This window comes from Pelodiscus sinensis, chromosome 3 (genome assembly GCF_049634645.1).
Source record: "Pelodiscus sinensis isolate JC-2024 chromosome 3, ASM4963464v1, whole genome shotgun sequence".
Taxonomy (NCBI): Eukaryota; Metazoa; Chordata; order Testudines; family Trionychidae; genus Pelodiscus; species Pelodiscus sinensis.
Genome location: NC_134713.1, coordinates 115,967,185 through 115,986,435, shown reverse-complemented (window position 1 = coordinate 115,986,435; position 19,251 = coordinate 115,967,185). Strand labels below are relative to the sequence as shown.

At 41.9% G+C, this 19,251-nt stretch overlaps 1 protein-coding gene across 5 annotated transcripts in view; it reads right to left on the bottom strand.

Annotated features, from left to right (window-relative positions):
- Positions 1–16,390: 16,390 nt before the first annotated feature.
- The window catches only part of PACRG (parkin coregulated), a 486,879-nt gene continuing 484,018 nt past the window's right edge, over positions 16,391–19,251 (bottom strand). For all 5 annotated transcript variants that reach the window (XM_075924584.1, XM_075924585.1, XM_075924582.1 and 2 more), the window contains one exon: positions 16,391–16,742. In XM_075924584.1, coding sequence (XP_075780699.1) covers positions 16,582–16,742 — 161 coding nt within the window. In that variant the 3' untranslated portion in view covers positions 16,391–16,581. The remainder of the gene's footprint in view (positions 16,743–19,251) is intronic.

The window sequence follows — 19,251 nt, the reverse complement described above, 5'->3', positions numbered from 1 at the left end:
AGAGAGTCTAGACCAGTGGCTCCCAAACTTTTCAGTACCATGCCCCCGTTTCTGATTTTTGAAAAACCCTCACGCCCTCCCCCCTCAAAAAAAAAACAAGAGGAACTGAGCAGGGCAGCAAAACTTGATATGGGGGTGGGGGGCTGGGTTGCCTTGCGCCACCTCCTGGAATTTCTTCATGCCCTCCCCAGGGGGACACATATCCCAGTTTGGGAACCCATGGTCTAGACGCTCTCTTTTGAAAAAGCACAATGTGGGATGCAATAGCACCCTTTTTCGACAGAACGCTGTAGAAAAAAGGCGTTATTCCTTGTAGAATGAGGTTTACTGCCATCGACAAAACTGCCGAGTTCTGTCGACTTACTGTCGACAGAACTCGGTGGAAGTGTAGACGCAGGTTTAGTTTTGTTGACATAAGTCCACTTTTGTTGACAAAACCCTGTAGTCTAGACACCCCCAAACTAGACTGCTACCTAATGCGAGGCAATGAGACACAGGAGCTGGAATTCATTGTAGGGGGTGTGATCAGAGCTATAAAAGAATGTGCAATTAACATCCTAACGATGCCTATCTTTGCCAGTCACTTGGCCATCAAATCATCCAGTAATATATTGCTGAGAACTGAGTTCAACTAGCCCTCAATTGCCTTCTGTTCCATCAACTAATACCAGAGTGTGTGTGTTACTTTCCATCCAGATGGAGGCAAGATAGTAGGCTAGTCCCTTCTGAGAGGTTAGAAGTGCTACAATCAGTTCGAATGAAAAAGTAGATGTTGGCCATTGTGAAAATGAATGCTCAGTTGAACTATGGCATATGGTGGTATTTGCACAAGGACTTTGCTTCCAGCCAATCTGACCTTTCTGCATCAAGCAAACTAGACAGGCCATTTAAGCTTGTGGGACAGGAGGGGGAGGGTTAGTTGCACTGTTGGAGTTGTTATAGCAGTGATCTCTAGCCATCCAGCAATGCTGTAATGGAGACATTGCCCTTGCCCGAAATAACTCAAATGCAGACAATGCTTGTAGTGTCTGTCCACCCTTGGGAGCATTTTTGAGTCTGAGTCTGAGGTGTGTTCCGGGCATCCTGAAAGACTGCATGGTGATTAGCATGGCAGTTTTCTTGAGGTAAACAAGACCGACATGGGGTTACTCACAGCCAGTTGATTATTGAGCAAAAGCTATCACACAGGAATAGAGTATCAGAGCTATGCGAGCAGCACTGGCTGCCTGTACGTTCCTAGGAAGATCGGAAAGCATGGGTTTGAGCCACAAAAACCTTAAATGAGTTGAGACCTTCCTACATGAGAGATTGCTTCTCTGTGCAATGCTGCTGCAGTGGCTGTCAGCAGAAACGTTAAAGGTGGTGCCACCTTGCTCGGAAAGACTAGGGGATGTTAGCAAGGTGTTCTCCGCAAGGGGCCCTCAGCTTCGGAACTCATTCCCTCACCTTGGCCCAAACAGCCCAATTCCATTCAAGTGCAGTATGAGGAAAGCTGATTTCCTCCCAGTGGCTTTTTGGGAAGGGGTGGCTTAAAAGTTGGTAGCTGGTGTATTTTTTCAGCCAATAATTGATTAGCTGGTTTATTTATGGAGCAGATTTGCTTCTGATTTGTTGCTGCTATTGTGGTGTAGATTGCTTTTAGGAATTGTGAAAGGCACTGGGAACCTGGGATAGGTGAGCATGGTTCATTTAATACCTGTGAAAGCGCACAGGGTTCTGTCACCCATGGCTTCACAGATCTAGAAGATGTGTGCTATGCCCCAACTTTGAAACAGCTCCTTGGAGGATCCCCTGCAGTGGGCCAAACCTCCAAGGAATTCCTTAAGAGGACACCACATGGCTTCAGTGTCCTGAGACTAAGCCTCTGAGCTCCAGCACTCCTGTTGCATGCTGGGAGCTCTGCCCAGTGAGTCCAATTGAGACAGATTCCTGGTCAGACACATTTACACTCTTCATGGACCAGGGGCAGTATTTGCAGAGACACCAGGCAGCCTTTTCAAAGCAGAAGAGGATTTACTAGTGAGCTCTGGGACAACATCAGGAAGCCCTTATATTAGCAGCAAGAAGAAAAAGTGTAAGATTTAATGCATGCTGGCCCCACCAGCACTCTGTCCAGCCAAGCTACCGTGAACTCTATTTTTGGCTCTCGCCCTCTGTGTCTGCTGATCTAGGTGACAGCTCTGGGTCTCTAGCACTGGCTAGCTCTTCTCCCAGCCTCTGGCCACTCCACTATCCTCCTGCAGAGCCATGCCGAGTCCGTGTGTTTCTGCCCACTGAGCTTCCCATAGTTGGGTGTCAATTGTTCCATCGCTGGGGTTCTCATTGTATTTCTAAGTTCTCCCTAGATATCAATGGGTTTCAACCAGTCCTTAGCTCATTCATACTGCCCCAGACAATTCCAGATTAAGCTTCCCATAGCTCCTGCTGTGCTCCAAGAACAGTCTTTATTCCTTTTGCACCCTTTGGCTAACTATCCGTCACTAGTCAAGTAAGTCACTGCCATCTCATTCATAAAAATATTGCAGAAGAGTCCCACTTTGTTTGGTGGAGTCTGCTGGCCCAAGAAATGGGTGGCCTGGCAGAGCTGACTAACTGTCCAAAATATACAGGACCAAAATAAGTCATTTCTAGCCTTTATGCTAACACAGGAACGCTTTAGAGATTTGTGGTTAGTAAATAAACCTCATCTTTTGCCTAATCAGTGTCCCAGAAACTCTCCTAATATTGCAGTGAAAGCCCCAGACTTCCATCTATTGTCTATTTTCATTCAACTTTGCATGAGATACTGGATCCTCATTCTTAGGGAGGTTTGAAGGGAAGTAATGGAACCTCTCTGGTGATTTTATTCTGTGGTTAATGCATCATAAACAGACCCTTCTTGTTCCCTAGTAATGCACAGACTTATTCTCCTATGTATCCCATTCAACAATATGATGCCAGCAATGGAGTTCCTAGTGTCATAAAAAGACCCCTGCTTGCAGTTGGCCTAACAGATTAAGTTAATTTCATCTAGGTTCAGCTGTATTTTATTTATTGGCTGTGTCTTCTCTTATTTGAGCCTGATTTTATGGGAGGGAAATGTTAGGATATATTTATACCAAAATTTGCTTTACATTTCAAATTTTGGAGCTATTCATCAGTTTCTTGTTGATAGCTCTTGCTAGCGTAAGTTACTTGAGTGGTGTGCTTAACCTTGGTTTGAAGTTGCAATAGGAAAAGCAGACAGTTACCATCCTGAGATGTTCTTCGCAAACCATGCTTTTCTGCTCGGGGATTTATTACACTTGTGCTGTGTATTTACTGAAATGTGTGAAGAGAAATAAAAGTTCACACTAGCAAAGAAATGTCTCTCACTGCATATGTTATAGTTCTTATTGTTGCCTGATGATAGCTTTAACATTTCTTGAGCACATACATCCCATCACTCATCTTAACTTCAGCAATTTTTCTTAGCAAAATGATGTATGTTGCTTTTATACCAAAATACTATACAGAAAAAAAAGGGGACAGATTTCACCAGTCTTCTGACATTAGCAGGAAAAAGTAATTTAGACATAAAAGCAAGAGAGTTAAAAGACAACAACAAGTAAAGGGATGGAGAACAAAGTAAGGCACAGAAGTAAGGTGCAGCAGGCAGATGAAGAAGATATGGTTATAATGTAAACATAAGCCCTCCAAAGCGTTTCTCAAGGTAGAAAAAATTACAGAGGGAAAATTCACAGCTTGTGATACAACAACAAAGGTTTAAAGATAAGGTCAAAAGTCCATTTCTACTCTCCTTTCTCACACAAAATAACCCTATTAACTTCACTGAGACAAGTCACAAGGATAAGATGACAAACAAGATTTAGCTCCCAACATCACTGTGTGACTACAACAGGTTCTGTACATGCTGAATTGAAACCGAGAAAGTCTTATGGAATCACTTCCCCATTGTACTCACATTGAAGTCAAGAGCTCCAATGCAAACAGAACACTGTAAGAGGCATCACCAAGTTACTGTAAGAAACTGAGTGTAAGCTGTAGCTCTGACACGCATTGCTGTGTGACTTGTGTTTACTCAGGAGTAATAGCATCTCCTTCCCTCCATGGTGTGAGATGAGGCTTAGCGCTAGTAAAATGTTTTGAGTACCTCAGGGTATGTCTACACTACCCCCCTAGTTTGAACTAGGGGGGTAGTGTAGACATTCCCTCAGATGGAAGGCACTACAGGAGTACAATTTTTAAAAATTAGTATCTCTGTTTCCAAGCAATGAAGTGGAGTCTGGACTTTGGGAGAGTGATAAAAATGAGTGGGCTCAGATCTGTTTCCCAGTATCATTGTATTTAGTGTGTGCATATAGGTCTTATTCTTGCCTTGAGCAAAAGTGGAGTAAAGAAGCAAAAGCGGAGAAAAGAAGCAAAAGCAGCAGTGAAAGCTTACACACTGTTAACCATACTTCAGGACTCGAGCAAAACACCCCTCTGTGTTCAATATTGTTATTTCTAGAGTGATTATTTCTAATTTGGTTATTTTGAAATACATTTCCTAGTGTAAACATGGCCTAGTGTAGACTAGGTTCTCAGATTTTTTGGCCTGGGGCTCAGGACAACCATGATGCTCAGGACAACCATGATGACAAAGTGTGTGTAGGAGGGTTTGGGGTGCAAGGTCTGGTTGGGAAGGAGGGAACAGGAGCAGGTTTGGTGTGGAGGGGCTGGGCAGGAGCGGGGCTTGTGAGGGGGAAGGAGATAGGGGTTTGGGCATAAGGGGAATGGGCAGTGCTTACCCAGCTCCATGACTCCTGCCGCTCCCATGCACTGGCCCCTGCTGCTCCCATTGGCTGGGATTCTGGCCAATGAAAGCAGCAGGGAAAGCCTTCAGGTGAGCAATTTCCTGTGCTGCCATTCTCAGTTCAACTGCCCATGTGGTCCAGGATAAAACACATGCAGCACCAGAGGTTAAAGCTGCTCTTTTAGACTGTTTCTCAAATGGCACCAAACAGGGTCTTACTTGGCTATGCTTGTAGGCCTTGTCTACACTAGGAACATTACACACACACACACACACACACACACACACACCCCCCCCCCAACACAGGCTTAAAAAAAAAAAACTACCAGTCAGAGCCAATTGTACAACTCCCTGCATCCAGGGCAGCGTGGCCTAGCAGCCAGAGTCAATAGTAATGGGAAGAGCTCTCATACAGTTGGTGGGGGGTGGGGAAAATAGGAGGACCTGGGCCCACCCTCTCCACCATGTTCCAGTCAGCAGTGGATTGGTCCTCACCACTAGCTCAGCGGGGAATTCTACCAAAGCATGTTGAGGACCCGGGGTGCAACTTCCCTCCCTGGGCTACTTCCAACAAGCCTCTCTGGCACAGTCCTCCTCATCTCTTGCCTCCAGCCTGGGGGCATCTGCTGTGGTTCTCTGGTGACTGGCAATGGCACCTGAGTGCACTTGCACTACTCCTCTAAGAGCTCCTGTGGCACCTCCTTCCTTGTCAGCAGCCAGCCCTGACTAAGCTGCTCCACAGGCCTTTATAGCTGGCCTCCCGCTAGACCATGTCCAGCAGGGCTGTGGGGGCAGGGTCTGCACAGCCAGGTTTAACCCCTTCAGCTCCACTGTGGGGGTGGCACACCCTGACACAAGCTAGTTTAGAAATGCCCTCAAGGTAGACATGCTCAGTACCGATAGGCCTATTGTCAGCTGTGGAGCATTTTCAGAGTATAGACAAGTCGGGGGGGGGGGGGGGGGGGGGAAGTGGAGGGCATTTTATCCCCTCACCTTTGCAAGGATCTCCTGCCTTCATACAATGAATTTCATCTCGCCTGATGAAGTAGTGGGTTTTGCCCACGAAAGCTCATATATTTTGTTTGCCTCTAAGGTGCCACAGGACTACTCGTTTTTAAAGTTACAGACTAACATTGCTACCCTGAGAGTTGTATTTCCCCACACAAGTACCTTAAGCGCCAAGTTGCTGAGCTCAACAAATAGAAAGCAAGATGCGCCTTATATACAATTTATCTTTTTAAATATATAGCCACATTTTCAGACCTGTTCCCTAATTTTTGGTACCTCACTTTGACACACTGAGGGCCTGATTTTTCCAAGGTACTGAAGCCCCTTTGAAACTCAGGCCTTGTATGTATCAGTCCATAGGGTCTAGGGTGACCTGATAGCATGTGTGGAAAAAAAGTCAGGATGAAATGGGCGACTGTCCCTATCAAATTGGAATCTCTGTTATGTGAAATGGAATGGTGTTTAGGGTTCAGAGGTTTAGTTGGAGTTTGGGATCACTTCTTGGTATTTTAATGGAGCCCAATTGACACACTTCTAATTTAGGGCACATCTTCACTACCTGCTGGATCCATGAGTAAAGTTGATCCAACAGAAGTAGATTTATCACGTCTAATATAGACATGATAAATTGATTGCTCAGTACTCCCCCATTGGCTGCAGTACCGCCCCAAAATGAGTAGGCAGAGCCAATGGGGCTTTGTCTGCACTGCAAGGTTTTGCACAAGAAGTTTTTGCAGAAAGATCTTCTGCAAAAATTTCTTGCGCAAAAACACGTCCACACCTCAAAAGTGCATTGCAAAAACAATGTGCTTTTGCACAAGAGAGCATCCACACTACATGGATGCTCTTGCACAAGAAAGCCCTGATGGCCATTCATAGAAGAACTCTTATGCAAAAAGGAGTTATTCCTTGTAGAAAGAGATATACCTACACCACAAAAAGGCCTCTGTTTTGCCATTTTACTGTACATTTTCTTGTGCAAAAATGCGCTTGAGGTGTGGACCCTCTGCAGGTTTCAAACCCTGTAATGGAGACATAGCCTGGGAGAGCATCAGCTATTGACTTACCACTGTGAAGAGACCATGGTCAGTAGACCTAAAGATGTCAATGTTAACTCTATTATTCATGTGGTAGAAGTTGTGTAACTTGGGTGGACAGCCTGCAGTAGTATTGACAAGGCCTGAGCCTACTACAGAATTACAGGTGTCTTATTTCACATTCCTCCCCAATAAATATTTTATTCAGAAATAGTTAAAATGATCTGAAATGCAGGAAATTCCTCCTAGTATTTCAGATACTTTAGGGGCAAGGAGTTGGACTCCCTCTTTTGTTTCTCTCCAATTTCCTACAGCCTCCTGCTTAGCTAGCTCATGCCTGCAGTCAGTGCTTGTCCTCTAAAGAAGAAGAGTCTCAGACTAATCTAACATCCATCCTGAGTGCATTAAGAAGCAATATGACTCAAATGAACAAAATCTCTCACTCCTCTGGATGGAAATTTAGACCAAAGTTATTGCAGAAATGTTAAGCAAGCAAATGAAACTACTGTGCATAATTTAAGAGATGTACTTAAACTTTCATGAGAAACTGAAAATAAGTAAAATTAAACATAATATTGAGCCAGGCCTGTCCCTCACCTGCAGCTCTTTATGTAGCTAGCTGGAAATTAAAAAGTGTTGTTTGTACAACTGCCTTCTATTGATCAGGTTATAAAAACCATGAGTGAGTGAAAGCTCTGAAAAAAAAAATCTAATAAGGATGTGGGAGACATGAAAAGGCAGCTAGACACTACATGATGGTAATAAAAAGTTGGAAATATTTGTGGGCATGAAGGGGGGGCTGGTGAATAGAGGAGATACAAACATCTTCTAGGGAGCTGAGAAATACTCATTAAAACGGCTGAAAATAGAGGATTCAGAGTTTACTTTTATTAAAAAAAATAACTCATTTGTCCTTTAGTTATACTCATGCTACAGAACAAACCACTGCAAATAGTAATGTGCTAGCTAAACAATTAAAGTCACTGATAAGTGTCTGAACTATTATATTTAGGCACTGATTTTGTTTCCCAGTCACTTAAGTAGCCAGGATCCAGCCCTTCAAGGCAGCCAGAGCCTCGTAAGATTTTTTTAAAATGTACAGGCAGTCCCCGGGTTACGTACAAGATAGGGACTTAAGTTGAATTTGTTCTTAAGTTGAATTTGTATGTAAATCGGAACTGGTACATATTGTAGGGGAAACTCTAGCCAAACATTTCTCCAGAGCTCAGTTTTATTCTCCCACACCTCACTTCCCTCAGTCCTTTATTCTCAAGCTGAGGTGTCTGCTGAGAAAAGCTGCTCCGCGTCTCCCTGGTCTGCTGGGGGGGGAATGGGGGGAGGCGCTAGCTTCGCGTCTCCCTGGTCTGCTGGGGGGAAGCAGCTAGTGCGGGGTTGCCTCACCCGTTTGTAAGTAGGGATCCGATGTAAGTCGGATCCATGTAACCTGGGGACTGCCTGTACTTAGGATTTACTAACAGTTGAAATTTCGTGGCTTAGTTTCCTTTTCTGCAACAAAGATTTATTTTTTCCTTCTACTGATAAAAGAGAACTCTTATTAATGAGGCCTCTTTGGTAGTTACACTTGTTGCTGTCATGCTATAAGAGATGTACACATATTTTTCCCCCCAAAGAGGGTTTAACTGCTTTGTAGATCCATAAAGATATTTCACAGAGAAAGCTTTATTCAACTGGAGCTCTTAAGCCTCCTTTGTGAAATGTTGTGGTATTTTGAGAGATATGTGGCCTTTGCCGTACACGTGACATTGTTAGGCTGCTGAGCGTTCAAGAGCTTTATTTTCCAGATACTTTTCAATCAATTAAGTTGGCTGGCAATATTTGACGTACTTTAAAAGGAGGTCGAAAAAAAAAAAAAAAGACCCCTGCTCCTCCCTGAAATGCCTCTGTCTCCTGCACTAGTTTGCTTCTTGCCTTTCTCCAAAGAAAGGTTTTGGTTGTTAAAGAAAAAAAAAAGTTTCAACGGTCTGGAATGTTTTTCAGTGGGTTTTTCCTTCTTCGTTGAAAACATTCTGTCAATGTGTGTGTGCATGAGGGGTATTGCTATCAGAACTTTAGCAACCCTTCCCCACCCACTTATTTCTCCACTGTTGACAACAGATAACTGCTTGGTTACTTATGCACACAAGATACCTTTGTCAACACAATTTTTCATGGATTTTTCTTTGACTTGCATTTTTACATGTTTGTACACCCAGATCAGATGAGGGTGGGAGAGTGGACAAAAGGCCTTTTAAAAGCAACCTTTTTAGAATGCTCTCATTGTGTCGTTGATTGCATCAAACTACATGTGAGCTTGATTATATATGGACATAGTTTTAGCTGTAGGTTGGTTATAACTAAACCACACATAGTTTAGGCCAAAGCACTGCACAACAGCAGGAAAAAGCTTTAGTCACATTACTCCCATAAGTGTTAATGCATAACAAGCAATAATTGGATACAAGAAGTTTAGAACAGATGTTACCTTTACTTAGATTCTTAAGGCAGTAGGATAGCAATTTTTACTTTTGTAACAGGCACAAAGATTCAGTGTTATTAAAAAAAAAAGTTTTGAGCACTGAGTGCTTAGAGTGAACAGCTGAGAAATAAAATCAACACTGAAATGCCTTATAAGTAAGACTTATAAGCTCCCCCTTCCCCCAAGAGACCACTTTGAAAAAGCTATAGGTTTTACCATTGGCTTTTCAATAATTGAGTTAGCTGTATTTAAGATAAATAAAGCCTATTATTCATTTTCAACTCTATGAAAGTTTCATTTTCCTGAGAGGAGGGGAAAATGTAGCCTCCCTATTGCTGTTACTGGCAGCATTAAAATAATCACTGAGCGGCCCATTCCATACTGGAGAATGCCATATAATAATTCTATAGGCGATTTCATAGATTTCACTCTCCAGCATCTTTGCCAGCTGCTTTGATTGCTGAGACTGGAGTTCACAAAAACGTTTCTCTAGCTCAAAGAAAATGAGGAAAGGGGACAGCTTAGATGCCATTGAAATCAAGGGTAATTGACAGTGACCAATAGGAGCAAGATCTCTCCCTCAAGGAGAAAATGATGAATACATGTAAAGAATTTCTATATTCTATTTTGGCAGAGAAAAGCAAGGCCCTGCACTCAACTTGAAGATGTTTCTCTGTTTGCCCATAATGAGATGTGGAATAAAAAAAAAGAAGTTAAAAAATAGTCAGTGGATTTTTCTAGGCATAAAAGGGCAGAATCCTATTGTCTGTGGTGTAAACCAGACAACAAAGATAGGGAGACATGCACACAGAGCTATTTTACTGGGTTAGCAGACCCAGCAGCTCCTACTACTGCTGTATTTTTTATAGGTCAAAGAATTGTTATGATAGATTGATGGCACCCATTAATGTCTGTCGCCTAACTTAAGAGTCCCCATCTCAGCTCCATCCATTCTCCCAATGCAGTTTAGAATGTTGATATTCTCAAAAACTTATTTTCCAGTCAGAAAGAAAAAAAAAAAAAAAAGAATGGCAGCAGAAAAGAGACACTCACAACCTCTGGCATGAGAGATGTACAGTGTTACAGGAGGAAAAAGGAACAAGCAGGTCACAACTCATAGAATGTGTGTGAGGAAGCGAAGGGAGTACATCCAGTCCCTGCCATTGTGGGGAAGCGGCAGTGGAATAGGAGCACACAGAGTTCCTGGTATAAGGGTGATTATGGGGGTGTGGATTACAAGGAGTCCCTGAAATAGTGGGGGATGGAGGGAGCTTGTGCAGGGGGAAGGGGCTGTACACAGGAGGAATTCAAGGAGCCTCTGCCAAGCACAACGGGCTCAGGCTGCAGCAACAACCAAGTGTGGAACCTTCTAGTCCTTTTATTACACCTGTTCTAGTGAAGACTCTTAAGTAAATCTCACCCACTCTTAAACTAAAGCTATTGCAAAAATATAGCTAGTAGGGACTAGCCTTTACAACCCCTATATTTATACTGAACCACTGCACAGCATTATAATGAGGGTAAATCTTGATTAGAGAAGGAAAACACACCCCCATACGCACCCCATGCTAACTGGTAAAATCTAGTGACTGTAAGCTATATATTTTTATTTTTTAAATCTGTCTCATGCCAGAGTAGGAATTCCCGTCACTCAGTGGTGGAAGAGTCAAGTGGACAAACCCAACATCCAGAAAATATTGTTATGAGAAAACTAAAAATTAGAAAATGAAACCTCAAGTGACTTGCTACAAAAGGATACGCTCTTTCAACATGCACTGTAGCCATTAATCACTGCACATAAATCAGTCAAATACTGTTGGCAGGCTGCTCAATAAATAGCATCCCCACCACCTTGTAACATAATGATACTAAAAATACCTGAAACTTGACCATAAAATTGCATAGGCCAATCATGAAAACACAAGTAGGAGTTAAATACTTGGTTTTCTATGCTTCCATGGGCCAAGTCATTCTTGGCCATGGGAAGACAAGCTTTTTTTCCCCAAACACTAGACAAACTTAATGCCCTGTCCCTTTGTGTGGAAGAGATTTGTGGCAGCACAAAGGGATGTGAGACTTATAAAGTGCCCAGTGTGGCTCAAAAGAACAGCTCCACTCATGATAGTTGGTCCCTGCCTGCAAAGGGCTGCTCACCTCAATGTTTATTCGTCTTCCCCCTCCCCTTCCTCTCCTTCCCTTCGCCCCCCTGCCACCACCTCAGCAAAATAGTTGTTTTTCCCCCCTCTTGCTACTGTGCACTTCTAGACCTCCGTTGTGGTAGAAAACTTTCACTGGAGAAGTCCCATTTGTTGAGGCTGAAATTTTTTTTTTTTTAAAACAAACACAAATGTTTCGAGTGTGGCAGCTTCTGTGAAACGACAGGCAGGGTCCAGATACTACGCAGGGTTCTCTCTCACCTGTCAATCTGCTGAACCTAGGCTTACAAGGTTCATGGCTCCACTGTACAAGCTACCTGAGGGTTAGGGATGTCAGAGCTTCCAATCTGCCTGGGAATCCCATTTCTAGCCACAGCTTGACTTGCAGTTCTATGGCAAGAGGGTTTGGAAGCCCTGAGAATCCTGGCTTAGCTCAGCCTTTCTGACATTTAAGCTAACTGTAGAAGTAGGAGTTTGGGCATCCTGTGGCAGATGTCAAGGTTCCTTGGCAGTCCCCACAAGGGCCAGAGACCCCCTGAACTTTTACATTCCTGGGATGGTGAAGTCTACACATTGGCACTACACTCGCCAGTTATCCAGCATTTTCCCTTGTTCTCCAGACCTGCTTTTGAGACTTGCGTGACACATTTTTGGTCCTGATCTAACTATTTCACTGGTGTTTGATTTTACTCAGGAATCGTGATGTTAGTACAAATTCTAGCATGAATGCAGTCAGTGATTACTTTTTCCTACAGTGTGTGTCAGAATACTGACGTAGCTGACATTTAGACAGGTCATAGCTTGCAGTAGCACTATTAACAACCAAAGGCCTGTCTCACTAAATCTTGTTTCCAGACAGGCAATAACCAATTGTTATAAGAGCCAGGGTCATTAGAATCCCATTACAAACACACCCAAGGATTTTCCTGTTCTTCCATGTGTTCCTGTTAACCCCAGCCCCCAAGATAATGAATCCTTCCCTCCCGCACTGAGTCATAACAACATCTTTGGGTACTAGACTACTGAGTCTAGAGTGTAGAGTTTTTCCAAAAAACTCTGTCACATCCAAGGAACGAATCTACTCTTCCAAAAACATTTTCGGAAGAGCAGATGTGTTTCTTTGGCATCCTTGTAAAATCATTTTACGAGGAAGTAGGGATGTTCTGAAAAAGGGTTATTTCCCCACATTTGGCCCTGTGTAGATGGGCCAAATGTCGGAAGAGCCTATTCTGAAAAAAGTGGAAAAACTATGCAAATTGCAGTTTGCAATTTACACCGTTCTTCTAGGAAAAGATGCGCAATCTAGACACAGCCTCTCAGTGTTTTTGAAGTACCAGGATTAGTTCCCATGTAAAAGGTTGTATTAGTTGCTCCAACATGTGCTGGTTAGTGAGATCACAACATTTTGCTCTGAGGTCTAAAATTCTCTTACATGTGTGCACAGAAATGTGGCCCCATGGACATACTGCGCTAAGAGTGTGGTATGCAGACTGCCTATATTGAATTGGCCAGGCAAGTACTGCTTCTGCTCACTTACATTTCCTATCCTGCGAATGCTCCAGTTCTTCTCCAACTTGAGGCTTTTAGTATATAGCAGGAGCTCATCACATAAACTTGTGCAAACTTTTCTCCCTCATGCTTCCTCCCACCCCACACGCTTTGAGGAACAGGAATTGAAGGTTCACTAGACCTGCAAGCCTCACATTCTGCACAGACTTAGATCAGATACTTCCGTTTTGTAATGGGGAAGTGCAAATGTTCCAGTGACTCGAACACAAATTTAAATACTTTGATACAGTTTATAGTTAAAGAATAAATCAGTGTGTTCTTTCCAAAGGACAAGAAGTTTTATAAACAGGATCCTTAAGTACTACATATTCCAACCAGGCAAAGACCTGTCAAGTTTGCACCTAGATTTTTTTTTTTAAACATTCAAGTAAGTGAAGGATTATGTGCTGATGCTGAATGATCAAGTTAGAGTCATCCAACAGAGCATTCATTTCAGGTTTAAATGTTTAAAAACATTTTTCAATCTCTGAAACCACAGCTTGCTCACACCTAGTGCTAACAATGCCCCTGCACTGGAGCACTGAATAGACCAGACAAACTGGGAACTCACTTTGGATTCAGGGTGTGTTTTAGAGTGGCAGAAGTGACACCCAGCTTTCTCCAGGACAGGATTAAGAATCAGAGCTCTGTGGGTCTTTTCTACATTAGTCATTTTTTACCTTGAGGCATAAATACCTGGGAAGAGGTCTTTCCCCAGCAGTTATCTGCTTGGGTGGAGTCCACTTCTCCTGCCACAGGCAGAAAACCTCTGGGTGGGGAGTTGCAGGAGACCCAAGCAATAAATCTGGGAGTTTAGAGCCACCAAGATACAAGAGGTAGCTCACATGTCAGAGCTATGATTTCACTGGGCTCAGCTAGTGGGCTCTGCATAGGTCAGATTTTCAATGTTATCTTCACTAGCATGAAAATTAGAAACTTACCTTTTTTTTTAAAATGAAAGCAGAGCATCTGCAATAGCCACTTGAGTCCAGGAGCTGAGGCCATAGACAGAAGCCAATAGTGTTTATTCTTTAATCTCTCCCTCGTAATCAGTCCTTTTGCACCATTAAACTCCTGGAAAACTTGTGGCAGAGCTCACAAACCTGTTCAGTTTTAACAGCCTACAGAGTATCAACCATCTCAGGTGCTTCAGGTCAGCCTGTGACTGAATTATCCAGACTGTCCTTGTAGATAAAAGATAAAGGAAAGTGACTTTGTTTCAGAGCTTCAGGGAGTAACCAAGTTAGTCTGCTACAGAAAAAAAAACCAGCAAACAAATGGTCTGATTAGACCATTTGCTTGCTGTTTGTTCCTTAGGGTTCTGTAGGTAAAAAGCCAGAACCACAGCTGGGTCTTTTCTACATTAATCATTTTTACCTTGAGCAGGAAGGGAGGGTGGAGAAGAGGCACCTCCAGGCAAGCGGGGGATGGGCCAGCAATTGAGCAGAGGATCCTTTGATTGAGAGGTGGTACGCTGGGCTTCTCTGAGTGGGAGAGAAAAGTGGCATACAGCTCCCCCTTAGGGAGGAAGACAGGATCCCATTGATGGGTTGTCTGGAGGCCCAGAATTCCTATCAGCAGGCCTGATCTACAGCTCATTGATTGCCAATTAACTTGAATTAGTTAACAGAATTGTAAAGGCCACTCCCCAAATGTTTGTTCCAGAATACAAAGGGGTTGTGATTTACTGTGCAGCCTAGAGTCCACACTAGCCTTTACACCGTTTGTGCTAATGGGCAAGACACTTGAGGTTAAAAAACCCTTCTACTGCTGACCAGGTGTAAGTCCAGGTAGGTAATGGGCCACAGTGAAGGTGTGCTTATTTACACCAGTTGAGGATCTGGCTGAGACAGTTTTGTAATGATAGTCAATGAGAAGTTGTTGCCAGGCCGTTTGCCAGTGACTACATCTACATGAACTGGTGAATGTGGGAGCTCAATTTTCAATTTTTTTATGTACAGATTCCATTTCTTGATAGCTGTAAACCAACTAGGCAGTGTATCTGAAGGTCATACCATTACTTAAGTGCTTTAAATCACTTGGCCTTTGGTCTTGTGCTTTATAAAGCACTTTGAGTTATGCTATAATTGCCCAGAAACACAATGCCTGTCATGCTTAAAGGGACATTTGTCAAGGTTGGCAGCCCTACGATTTGATTTACCTTACTAAAATGATTTTCCAAAATGGTCTAATTTTCAAAGTTCCTGTGTTCCCAGCTTTCATGATTGTATCATGAGTTTAGTGTTAGTTTTTTTTTTCTCAGAGCCATATTGCCCAGGTTCATGAGAATCCCAGCTTTCATTAAAAAAAGTTTCCAGTCCTCATGTTTACAGAGAAAAGCTTGAAAATGTGATCCAGCTGCATCTTAAAAGATCAGAAATTGGAAGATAAACACAAGGGCTACGTCTAGACTGGCATGATTTTCCACAAATGCTTTTAACGGAAAAGTTTTCCGTTAAAAGCATTTGCGGAAAAGAGCATCTAGATTGGCACGGACGCTTTTCCACAAAAGCACTGGAAACTTGCCAGTCTAGACGCAGCCAAGGAGCCTTTATAACTGTCCCCCCAAAAAAACAACTCAAAATACCTTGTGATTTTTTTGAATGAATGGGTATGGAAATGCTGATGTTCATGTAATGTTTATTAGTGTACTTTATATGTATTAATAAAATCAATTCCAAAAGCCTCACATACATGCAAGGTTATGGAAACAATTTTCTGTGTGGATGCAAGTGTGACAACTTATTTAATGAACAAAATTACAAGAGGTTACTATAAACAATTTTAAGAAAAAGATGTTTAGGAGCTATGACAAATACAAGGGTCCTTCTTACATATACAACTGTGCAATGTTTGGCTAATATAGCACTTTGTTTTGGGACTGTCTAATATATATTCACCTTACCCCATCTGATAAAGTTGAGATATTTTAAAAACTATACTAATGCTATATTTTCCCAAATAAAAACCCAAACTACATAAAGGGAAATACCCAAAAACCCATATAAAGGGAAAGGAAGAAACATTAATTCATTTTATCACAGAACTTTAAAATGGGCTGTAGAATGTTTCCTACTGTAATTGGAATATATGCTCAGTTTTATTATATGTGAGAACACATTATTTTGCACAGCTGCTGGAGACACGTTGGTGAACTTTCTTTTCCATGACAAACACCTATTAAGCAGTCAGCATAAACTCTTCTTGTTACAACCCCTGACATCACCCCTATGGCAAGTGGACACAGAACGGCAATTGCTGAATTGCGTATGAAAATTACAGTTTTATTGTCTGCACAACTGAAGGTTTAACTCTGACTCCTGCTCCAGTCAGCTTTGTTATAAAGAAGCAATTCTTTCACAGAACAAATAAGCACAGTACACCATTGTAGTCAAAAGAACAGGCACTATTTATGTATTGGAAGGACTTGTTCACAATAGTGCTAACAGACTAATGGTCCAGAAGCCACTACTTTAGCAGCTGTAGAGAAAGAAAGCATGAACAACAAGGCATTACACAGAATTAGATATAGCTTTGGAGAACACAAATGGAATCATCCCTTGGACACAACTGTGCTATTCGTTAGTTTAACAAGCACGATTGATAAGTAGGAACCATGTATTTAATGTTTATATAAGCGTCTTCGCCGCCATAACGCTCAAAGGCTTCCAGTGTCTCTTGAATCAAATCTCCAATATTTTCACGCTTCTGCTGGCTGTAGTCAATGCCATCACCTGAATTAACTGATTAATAAAAACAAAATACAATATTACGTTAGAGCTTTCCTTGTAGCTTTCTGAAAATGTCATATAGCTAAATAGAATTGCTAGTCAATCCCAATAATTTCACTGCAATCTTTATTCTGTGACAGATCATGTTGCAGGATTTAAATATATAATATTCTATCTATTTATTCATTGATCCATCCTGTTCCCATTGAAGTTGTCACTATGGTCTAAATATATTTGTAATGTGCTCATTATCTTAATATTGAGGTGCTATTCAAGATTTAAAAAATACAGTCAAAAATATTAATATCCACAGGTTTTGCCTAGAGAGAGCCTCATAGATAGCAATATCTTAAGACCGTTGCTGCTTCATTTCAGATAATTAGGCTTATCTCTGAAAAGTGACTTTAGCTAGGTCTGTTGTGGTACAAAGCCCTTAGTGGATGCTTTTTTGGGGATTGTTCCATGCTAAACACCAGATTCACATGCCTCCAGTGTTTCAGATAGTGGTGCTCAAACAGCGGGTGTCACTTGGCCAAACAGATATATTTAGAGCACAATACACCACTCAATCTACTTCTGCTTCCTGAAAAAAAATGTGTTAAATTAAGTCAATGTCAACAGGACAAATTATTCTAGTCCCTAAATGGAACAGCTATTGTTGCAGCCTTCTATAAAATAGAACAGGTTTGAGAAATGCCTGTGACGTGTATTCGTGCATAAACAGCATATTAGCTAATGTACAGGGCTCAGTGTAAACTGCTGCATAAAAATGTTCAAGATGCAAAACAGTGATGGATAATTCTGCTCCCAGGGATTTTAAAAGAAGGGAAACAATGTGTTACAAATTGCCTAAAAACAGAACTTTGAGATCTGCAAAGATCTGTCTCTCTCAGCATGAATATTCGCCAAGACATAAATCTAAAATAATTTGGCAAGGGCACTGAATGGATTAGAGAATTGTCAATGGATTCCAATCACTGGGCAGTTGGTGGTCCATGTGAAATTATTAATGGCCTCACTCCAGTTATTAGCGGCATGTGTCTACATTATAAAATTCAGCATCTCAAATAATGCTAGCTGGCCATTTTGTTGACTATCTTAATCAACATTGAAATGCTAAGGGAGATTAGAGAGGCTACCAAAATAAAGAACTCTGTAATAATGGGGGATTTTAATTACCCCCATATTGACTGGATACATGTCACCTCAGGAAGAGAAGCAGAGATTAAATTTCTCAATGGCTTAAATGACTGCTTCTTGGAGCAGCTGGTGCAGGAACCCACAAGGGGAGAGGCAATTCTCAATTTAGTCCTGAGTGGAGCGCAGGATGAGGTCCAGGAGATAACCGTTACAGGACCACTTGGGAATAGTGACCATAATATAATAACATTCAACATTCCTGTGGTGGGAACAACACCTCAGCAGTCCAGCACCCTGGCATTTAATTTCAAAAAGGGAAATTACACAAAAATGAGGAGGTTTGTTAAACAGAAATTAAAAGGCACAGTGACTAGAGCCAAATCCCTGAAAGCTGCATGGAAACTTTTTAAAGGCACCATAATAGAGGCCCAACTTAAATGTATACCCCAAATTAAAAAACATAGCAAGAGACCTAAAAAAGAGTTACCGTGGCTTAACCACCATGTAAAAGAAGCAGTGAGGAACAAAAAGGATCTTTTAAGAAGTGGAAGTCCAATCCTAGTGAGATAAATAGAAAAGAACAAAAACACTGTCAAATCAAGTGTAAAAATGTAATAGGAAAAGCAAAAAAAAGATTTTGAGGAACAGCTAGCCAAAAACTCAAAAAGAAATAACAAAATGTTTTTTAAGTACATTAGAAGCAGGAAGCCTGCTAAAAACCCTGTGGGTCCCCTAGATGATCGAGCTATAAAAGGAGCAATCAAGGACGATAAAGCCATTGCGGAGAAACTAAATGATTTCTTTGCGTCAGTCTTCACAGCTGAGGACGTTGGAGAGATTCCTGAATCTGCACTGTCCTTTGTGGGTGATGAATCTGAGGAATTGTCCCGGATTGAAGTGTCATTAGAGGAGGTTTTGGAACAAATAGAAAAACTTAATGTTAACAAATCTCTGGGACCGGATGGCATTCATCCAAGGGTTCTAAAAGAACTCAAATGGGAAATTGCTGAGCTGTTATCTGTGGTTTGTAACCTATCCTTTAAATCGGCTTCTGTACCTACTGACTGGAAGGTAGCCAACGTGACACCAATATTTAAAAAGGGCTCTAGAGGCGATCCTGGCAATTACAGACCGGTAAGTCTAACTTCAGTACCGGGCAAAGTAGTCGAAACAATAGTAAAGAATAAAATTGTGAAGCATGTAGAAGAACATAATTTGTTGGACAAAAGTCAACATGGTTTCTGTAAAGGGAAATCCTGTTTTACTAATCTGTTAGAGTTCTTTGAAGGGGTTAACAAACATGCGGACAAGGGGTATACAGTAGATATAGTATACTGCCTTTGACAAGGTCCCTCACCAAAGGCTCTTGTGTAAATTACAT